General features: G+C 43.7%; 1 protein-coding gene across 1 annotated transcript; it reads left to right on the forward strand.

Annotated features, from left to right (window-relative positions):
- Nucleotides 1-1,310: 1,310 nt before the first annotated feature.
- LOC102992404 (NADH dehydrogenase [ubiquinone] 1 alpha subcomplex subunit 3-like) lies at nucleotides 1,311-5,201 on the forward strand. The gene is made up of 2 exons (XM_055086930.1): nucleotides 1,311-1,461; nucleotides 4,924-5,201. The coding sequence occupies exons 1-2, from the start codon at nucleotides 1,311-1,313 to the stop codon at nucleotides 5,199-5,201; spliced, it is 429 nt and encodes a 142-aa protein (XP_054942905.1).
- Nucleotides 5,202-9,733: the final 4,532 nt, after the last annotated feature.

The raw sequence follows: 9,733 nt of genomic DNA on the forward strand, positions 1-9,733 counted from the left end.
AAAAAAAACCCACGCGCCACAACGAAGACCCAGTGCAACCACAAATAAATAAATAAATTTTTTTAAAAAATAATAATATCCAGTGTAAGCAAATGAATCTGTATGTTTCTGGCATGGGAAGGAAAACTTATTCTTATACATTTTCGGTAGGAAATTGGTATAGGACTTTCTAAAGAACTATTTGTAAGCATCTATCAATCAGATTTTAAAGTGTACATATACTTTATGATAGCAATAACATTTATAAAAAGCCCTTCTATAGAAATAATCATGCTTGTTAAGTGGATGATTATAGAAGTATTATTTATCATAATGAAAAACAGAAACACCCTAGATGTTCATCAGAAGGGGAATTTAATTAAACTGTGTCACCTTAATATTATAGAAAACTATGCAGTGGTTTAAAAGGATATAAGAAAGTCCAGTTCAGGACAGCAGACCAATGAGACATGCCACTTTCCACTTGTCTGAGACCTCCTGCTTCTAGCAGTGCCTCTTCATCCCAAAGCTCCCTGACGACAAACACTGAGTGAAGTCTGCTGGTCCCCTGAGTTCCCAGTCAAACTCACTAGAAAGACCCCTGGGGTGACATGACTTCCATCCAAAACAACAGCATAAATTTCCATTGGCCACTGAGCTCTCCTGTAACAAACATCCACCAATCACCACGCAGAAAAAAGAGAACCAATAGTTTACAAGAGAAATACTTACACAAACAAATGGCCAGGCATGGAACAATAATTTGTGAATAACATATAAGATGAAAAGTCTCTAACATACTTGGAGAAATGTAAGAAGATTTTCGCCAACATAAAACCCAGATAAATGTGGAGTTACTGTGTACCGGGTACAGAGTTCAAGTCTGGGAAGTTTAAAAGAGTTCTGGAGGTGGAGGGTGGTGACTGTTGCGCAACAGTGTGAATGCACTTGATGCCACTGAACTGCACACTTAAAAGTGGTTACGGGGGGCTTCCCTGGTGGCGCAGTGGTTGAGGGTCCGCCTGCCGATGCAGGGGACACGGGTTCGAACCCCGGTCTGGGAAGATCCCACATGCCGTGGAGCAACTAGGCCCGTGAGCCACAGCTACTGAGCCTGCGCATCTGGAGCCTGTGCTCCACAACAAGAGAGGCCTTGATAGTGAGAGGCCCGCGCACAGCAATGAAGAGTGGCTCCTGCTTGCCGCAAGTAGAGAAAGCCCTCGCACAGAAACGAAGACCCAACACAGCCAAAAATAAATAATATTTTTTTTAAAGTGGTTACGATTATGTTATCTCTATTAAACTACAATTTAAAAAAAAAACAGAATATAATGACAAATAAGATAGACGACCAGTTGCTCGGCATTGTTCTCCTTGCAGCTGTGGTACCAAAGGAGATGTTACCAGAAGTTGTTCGATTTGACATCTGCGAAAGCGCCTGGAAAGCGGCACACATCCTGGGACTGCCTCCGACCTACAGCTGTCTTGGGACAAGAGGGAAGGCAGCCTCACCAAAGGCATCACTACCCTGAAGACCTAACAAAGGAAAACAGACGCCTTCCCCAGGGAAGAGGTGAGGACTAACCACCCTGCCCCGCGAAGGCACCTTCCACCGGTCTCCTCTGTGGAGGCGGTGTATGGATGATGCCCCAGCAGATGAGGTAATAAGACAAAACCCCCGTTGTGAATGTATGTGTTTCAGCCCCTTGGGAAGTCAGCTGTCTGAAGCCAATCAACTTGTGGGCATAAGTGCCAGGGAGCAGGTGACAAATCACACCCTGCTTGTTACAGCTAAAGCCAGAATGCCACAGCTGTCGGGGAGAGACGCGTTAACACCTCAACATCCATTCCCATGACGCGCCTGTCATGAAGACTAGAAGAGAAATCCTTCCCTTTATTCTTGGTAGCCAAAGGGGATCACTTATTCCATGGACACAGGGGATAAAAGAATTCTTAGTCATCCTCATTAGAAAGACCGTTAAACCATAAATCGCACAGGTCATGGAGGCATAGGACAAATACTCCAACTGCTAGCCCTCCTCTTTCATTTTGGAGGTCAGAAACTTGGGCCTGGAAAAGCTAATATTTTTCACAAATTTAGCAACTAATTTGGGAACTTAAATTCATGCTTGGAAGTGTAAGAGAAGAAAATAATTTTCCCTCTACCCTCTGAATTCTTGGCTGAGACCCTCCTAATAATAAAAGGCATATTGACAAGAGAAAAAAGAACAGAAGTTTATTTACATGTGTACCGCATAGGTGCATGGAATATACCCAGGGAAACTGTAAATCCCCAGATTACCCAAGCCACCACCTTAAATACCATCTTCAGCTAAAGACAAAAGAAAGATGTTGGGGAAGGGAGGCCAGTCATGGTGATGGTGGGGGTTATTTCCAGGAAGAGTAAAGTACACAAGGGTAAAGTTGTTATATAGATTCAAATGTGTGCCTCTCTCACTTATACTCTCTTGTAATTTAGAGTCAGCGTCCTCTTCCTGGTACGTAATAGGTGATACCCATACAAATCGAGATTTGCTTTATACATGTAAATGTCCCTTACAAAAAGGTAACTTCTACTCTGTTTTCAGAGCTTCTATGGCCTCAGCTGTTTCTCAAAATAATCCTTGTGCCAAAGAGGCATATTTTGCGGTGGCATATTCTGCTACCCTTCAGCAAGCTCTAATATCTGTAAGAAAAATGGATAGTTTTGATATTTTTCCCCAAAAAACTACACATTCACTATCACCTTGAAAAAAAAATCTAGATGCTTGACTGTATTTTATTCTATTGAGTTGTTAACTGCTCTGGTATTTATAGTTCTGTTTCCCTAGTGAAGACTGCAGTTTTAAAAGCCACTGTCCCTCCCCCATACATCACCATCTCCCTTACTCTGCTTAATTTGTTGGCAGCTGGGACCTTGTCTCTAGTTTTCAGGTCAAGAAGAAATCACACTCTAGAAAGACGATCTAAAATATTAATTTAAAATGTCATACATTATCTATTCTGGGTTTTATATAAACCATAATATAAACTATGTTGGATTATATTAACACTGATTCATTTTTTTTATAAATCTCATTTGATGTCTAGAAATTTTTTCCTCTAGAACTCTACATTTTTCAGCTATAGAGGCCACATATTCTCTCCATATAGGCCCTCAAAGCATAAATCTGTGTTTTCCTGCAGAAACAGTATCAACAATCTGTATCAAAGATCTTTATTTTTTTACGGTGACTAAACAGCTCTCAGAAGGTAGAAGTGATTCAACGCGTTAAACACAGGGGCTAAAAACCTTGCAGAGGAGAAAGGTCCTCGCGTCTTTCACATTCTCATGTGCTTGTGCAGTGGGTCAATTTTCCTTCACGGCCCCTTTTTGTCTCTGTACTCTGCAGAGGGTGAAAACAAAGTCTCGGTATTTACATCAGCAGCACTAATATAACCGGTTTTGCTTAACTGATTTATTTCCATTACTACGCAACATTTCTGTCGGTGGATTATACAAGTAATATGACATAGTCCTATCTGATCCATGTTTGTTCATGAATCAACCCAGCTCTTACATCCTCCTTTCCTTTCTCTTTACAAAAGATTTTGTTTAAAAAAAAAATTAAAGGGGGAGCAGATGGAGCACTCTTCAGCACATATTAAGCCTTAAATGTGAAAATAGGGAACTTCCCTGGTGACGCGGTGGTTAAGAATCTGCCTGCCAATGCAGGGGACGCAGGTTCCAGCCCTGTTCCGGGAAGATCCTACATGCTGTGGAGCAACTAAGCCTGTGTGCCACAACTACTGAGCCTACCTGCCACAACTACTGAAGCCCGCGCACCTAGAGCCCGTGCTCCACAGCAAGAGAAGCCACCTCAATGAGAAGCCCACACACCACAACGAAGAGTAGCCCCCGCTCGCTGCAACTGGCGAAAGCCCATGCGCAGCAACAAAGACCCAAAGCAGCCAAAAAAAAAAAAAATATATATATATATATATATATATATTTTTTTTTTAATGTGAAAATAAGCTGAGGTAGATAGATAGAAGGATCTTGCAATGTCCACCTGTGAGCTACAGGGATATATATATATATATATATATATTTTTTTTTTTTTAATGTGAAAATAAGCTGAGGTAGATAGATAGAAGGATCTTGCAATGTCCACCTGTGAGCTACAGGGACATGGGGACACATGTAGACATCTCCCTGAGGCTGCAGCCCTGCTTTGTGTCTCCCCACCTTCTTCCCTCCAACACCAGAGGCTAATGGACAGGCACCGCGCTTCTCCCTTAGTTCTGAGAATGCAGAAGTAAACACTTTCCTACCAACTCCCTGGTGGTCACTGCCTTGCCTCTCCTGAGCATCTCTTTGCCCATACTTCTTTTTCTGTATCCTTCTAAAGAAGGACAGAAATTTGGGGATGCAGTCCACTCTTCAATTCCCAAATACAGAAACTGACAGCTCTCTCCCCAAAGTCACCCTGGCCATAGTCCAGTCACCTGTAGGAACAGACCAAGGAGCAACAACTGGACCACTTCTCTTTTTCCTTCTCAAACAAGCTAAAAGAAATTATCCTGATATTTGTTCAAATGGTAAGGAAGACCTTTTTCAAGTCTATTGCGATAGGGGCAAGAGATCAGGCCCAACTCTGAATGCAGCAAAGATGGCTAGGGGTTTACAGCCAATGAGCAGACTGTGAGGTTGGTGGATGGGAAATCACTAAGAGGAGACATCCAGGATGGGGGATTCTGGCTTAACCTGTCTAACTGGATTCTTGCTGAAGGCATCAAGGATGAGGCACCAATAGTGGGGGATGAGGAGTTTGATCAGATATCAAGAGTGGGTGAATCTGGCTAAACTGACTTAGCAGGATTTTTTGCTAAGATTGTCTTTAGCAGGCCGTGGATGAGGAGTCTGTCTAAAGTTTGGTCAAACAGAGAGTCTTTGTGAACCAGCTGACTTAAATTGGGGTAGCCAGGGAAACTGCAAGGCTCCTTCCTTCCTCAAGAATGCCTGGGCCAAGGAGCTGGTGCTGGTGGTGTCCTCCACCATCGGGGGCCTCATTATAATTCTGCCCACAATGAGCCCCTACACCGAGTATGCCATCATGATCAACCAGGCCTCCCCTTACAACCACACAGTGCTCCTCCTAGACAATGGGAACATACCCAATGGGTCCAGCCACCCACAGGACCCACAGGGCCCAAGCTTAGAGTGGCTGAAGAAACTGTGATCACCTACATTGACAGGGACGGGTCCTCTTCCCTGGATCTCCCAATAAAAATGTGAAAACTGAAAAAAAAAAATGTGGGCAGCAAGCGTATGCGCATGTGCATGTACGTGTGTTTAATTATGGGAATGGGAGAGGCAGAAACAAGTGTATTTTTAGATGAGACAAGTCACTTCCCTAGGCCCAGTTACTCCATTCCAAGCTGCTTGGGGATTGGTGCCCCGCCTCTAGCCAGAGATCTGAACCAGTGAATGTTTGCTCCATCTGTTTTTTGAAATACAACTATAATCCCAGGGAAAAACAACTATTTGTCTCGGGGACAAACCAGCCAGGGAAATTTCAAAGAAACGAGACAAGAGTTGGGGGGACTGGCTCACAGCACTGTCATACTCATCCTTCAGGATTCCGCCTGGCTGGCTTCATTCCCACAATGTCTGGACAGTCTACATACTAAGCCCTAAGGGTGAGGACTCTGCCTCTAGTCCTCAAAGATTTATTGAACACCTACCTGACCTGGGCCCTGAGAAGGTGCTGAGGATCTTGACCCCACTCTTGAGGAGGCTGCAGTCTGGGAGGGGAGGTGAAGATGCAAACACTCCCAGGACACCGGGGATGGGGGCGTGGGGGTGTCCAAGGCAGCTGGGGTGCAGCGTCAAAGGGAGGAAAGGGGAGGAGGACAAGTCAGAGAAGCTTCCCTCCCTCTCGCCCTCTCCCTGCCTTCCTCCTCCCTGACAATAGGAGAATTCATTTTGCTGTTTTATTTAATCCCAGTAATTCCAGAGTCTAGCTAACTGCTGGCACATAGATGCTCAAAAAAAGTTTAATTGACTGACTGAACAAACCGCATTTTTCCTCTCAGAATGTCTCCTTGGCATGAGGGTTATCTCAAGCTGATAATGGTTTAGAAAACGGAAGACTCGGGAAGTCTTTCTTTCTACCTCCCTCTTACTGCCTAAAGAATTTAGATAAAGGCCCTGACCCAGGAAGAGCCCCATCACCAGAGATATCTGCAAAGAATACCGGCTGGGTGTGGCAGGGGTCACTCAGCAGGGCCTGGAGACCAAAGTCCTCTCTGCGTCCCACTGTCTCTGCATGGCATAGCAAACATCTGTTCACCAAACATTTGTTTTTCCACTTCCAAGTGAATTGTCTTTCTCCCCTTTGAAGTCCCAAACCCCTACCCTTCCTCCTTCCCTCAGATGACATATAGGCCTCAATTGCCTAACTCGCATTCTTATGGAGGCCCCATAGGTATGTAGTATGTAATTAAATTTCATTTTCTCTTGTTAATCTGTCTCATGTCAGTGTGGTTCTTAGACCAGCTAGAGGAACCTAGAAAGAGCAGAGGGAAATTTTTTCCTTTCCCAACATGGCACCATGAGCTTCTGTCTGGCATGCCAATGCCTCCTTCTCTTTGCTGTTGCTCTTCAGTATTCTGGATCCCCAAGGCATTGATAAGGGTATCCAACCCCACTATGAGGAAACATATTAGCTCTGTAGGGGAGGAAAAAACTCTCCCTCTTCCCTACTAGGTTCTCCAACTGGGGCCCTGCAAATTAGACTGATAAGAGACAGATTAAGTAGAGAAGCTCAGAGTTTATTAATGCGTGCAACACACATAGACGTGGGAAAACTCAGGGATGAGTAACTCAAAGGGGTGGTTAGAACTTGGGCTTATATAGCATCTTAACAAAAAAAACAATAAATCTCTAGAGATGTGACAAGACTCAGGAAAAGACGTTCAGGATTTAAAGGCAGCAAACTTGGGAAGGTAAATAAATGGGGAGAACTCATGGAAGATAAGTGTTGTTTTAGTAGCCTTGTTACATGGATTCCTCTCCTGCTATTTTGGGAGCTGAGAAGAGACTCAGAGCCATCCTCCTCTTCCTGGTACAGTACAGGGAGAAACTTTTACAAATGGGGATTTATATCGAGCTTTTAGGCAGATGGGGAGGGTGGAGAGCTTTGTTTGGCATCTGCTGTTTCTCAATTGTCTTCAGCTCAAAATAATCTTTATGCCCATGTGGCATGTTTTGGGGTGGCCTGTTCTCATCCCCTATAGCCCTTAATAATCCCAAATCTTGATTGGTGGCCAAATGCACTGCCCATGTTTAAGTACAACCATGATGATGCAGGATTTATATAGCAGTAGTATAACAGAGTTTAAGATGCCCTGGGAGGATGTGGACCAGACTTGTCACCCTATTCCAAATGGCAAAGCCTACCTAATGTGATGGGTTGTATGCCCTTGGCTGTATCAAAGAGTGAGATTTCTTTCTATCTTTGCAATCTTTTTAGTGAGTTACATTGAATGCCTGTGATGTGCATCGAATTCTGGTTTAATGCTTTATTTGATAATAATGTTGTTTTCTTTTTCTTCTGCTTCTGTGGAGCAGTATTCTGGGGTGGGAAAGGATTTTGCAATTATATTTCCCCCCCGCACTGGCCGAAAACAAGCCCCCAGCACACCTTGCTCCAGGTGGTTGCAGACTCAGCCCCCTACCCCAAGGAGTGCTCTTCTCCCTGCCACACCTAAAGCTCCAGGGTACTCTGGAAAAGACCAAGGCCCTGTAGCCCAGGCCAATTATCATTGGTCAAAATTTCTGGGGTAGAGCTGGGAAATCAGCATGTTTTTTTAAAACTTCCCAGGAGATTCTAGTGTGCAGGCACTAGGGAGATTTGCAGCTCTGGGAGACAAAAACCCAACTCTTGCGGGAATTGGAGCCTCAAGCAGAGCTAGGTAGAGGTCGAAAATGGCCAAGCTCCCCATGAGGAGACACCACATCTCTTCCTGCTCCAGGTCTCTCAGGCTTCTCGGTCTCCCTGCGCTTTCTCAGCCTGGGCCTTTAGCCTTTCCTTCAATTTTGGGAACAATAGATTGCCATTCATTTCATTTCACTTAAGTTAGCTCACAATGAAAAAAAACCTCATACAGTTATTGGAAGGAAGTGTAGGGGAAGAAGAGGGATGACCCTCTCAGGGTCCCTGGCTAGGTCTGAAAATTAAACTGATAAAGACAAATGAACAGGAGAAAAGCATACACATTTATTTAATATAAGTTTTATATGACATGGGAGCCTTCATAAGAAAATGAAGACCTAAAGAAACAGTTAAAACTGAGCGTTTTTATGCTGAGTTTGATGAAGAGTGCACGGTCATGAAGGAACAGGATAGGACAGGGTATGAAGCCAGTGTAGTAAACTGGGGGAAACAGCAAGACCTGTGTGCTCAGAATCTTCTCAGTGTCCCTCCAACCTGGAGATAAGGAGGCTCCTTTACTCTGGGTATAAGGAGGGGTCCTCTTATAAGAGGATCTCATGACCTGCTTTGGGGGAAGTGGGAGATCAGAGAACCCTTCCAAGCACCTGTCATTTCTCAAATGCCTTCAGTTTAAAATATTCAATATGCCCAGGTGCCAAGATGTTCTGAACCCCATCAGAAGGAATCGTTAATTTCAACTTTATACTGAAAAATCTAACCATGAGTTAGATTTTTTTATAACCTCTCAAAACTTAGAAAATCCAATCCAAACTTCCTAAGACTATGGCCCTGTTAAAGAAAATATCATTATGACACTTATTAAAACAGTAAAGAAGACTCTCTTCAGGTCTATGGTGAAAGGTGTCAAGACTATTGCAATAGAGGCAAGATATAGGTCCAACTCCAAATGCAGCCAAGATGGCTGGGGGTTTATAGCCAATAAGCAGAGTGAGGGGTCAGTGGATAGGAAATCACTAAGAGGAGACATCCAGGGTAGAGGATTCTTGCTAAACTAACTTAAGAGGATTCTTGCTGACGGCAGGCTGGGGTTGTCAGATATCAAGGGTGCAGGGGTGAGGAATTTGATCAGATATCCAGGGTGAGCAGATATTGAAGGCATTTAGGGCACTGTCAGGGAAGAAGAAAACTTTCCCCTACCCTTCTTAAGTTCCTCTGGTTGGTCTAAGAATTAAATGGATATGAGACAGATTAACAGGAAAAAATCAAATTTAAGTTTGTATGTATAGGAATCCCACATACATGAGAGAGTCAGAGACCTCACATACATGAACAGTTCAGAGACAGAAAGGTAAAATGAGGTATATATGTCATCCTGAGCTAAGGAATGGGATAGGGGCCTGGGGCTTCCAAGGACAGGATGGTAATTCACAGGACAATAAGAAGAAGAGCAGGTGTTTGGTAATTAGATGTTTGACCTGCTGTATATATTGGGCCACTTAGATAAAATTTATCTCCCAGTAATAACTTTTCTGGGAAAAATCCCCTATTTAAATTCTTCTAGGTACTCAAGGGAGGAGCAATAGCTTCTCTTAAACCAGCAGGGTCTCAACTGCCTTTAGCTCGAACTAATCCTCATGCACATTTTTGGGAGGCTTGTCCTGAATCCTGACAACATGCTACCCCCAAATATGCCATTTTGGTATATTGATTATTTTGAGCTGAAGGCACTTTAAAAACAGAAAATCAGGGGGAGGCTTTCTCTGAACTCCCCTCATTCACCTGAAGACAGATCCTCCAAAAGGAATTCAGTTGTC

The sequence above is a fragment of the Physeter macrocephalus genome, chromosome 9 (assembly GCF_002837175.3).
Source record: "Physeter macrocephalus isolate SW-GA chromosome 9, ASM283717v5, whole genome shotgun sequence".
NCBI classification, from domain to species: Eukaryota; Metazoa; Chordata; class Mammalia; order Artiodactyla; family Physeteridae; genus Physeter; species Physeter macrocephalus.

What these genes read in the sequence shown, in the direction of transcription:
- LOC102992404 (XM_055086930.1), top strand. Translation starts at nt 1,311, where the DNA reads ATGACAAATAAGATAGACGACCAGTTGCTCGGCATTGTTCTCCTTGCA. An exon ending in ACTGCCTCCGACCTACAGCT is followed by an intron (nt 1,462 to 4,923) that starts GTCTTGGGACAA and finishes TTTGTGAACCAG; the next exon opens with CTGACTTAAATTGGGGTAGC.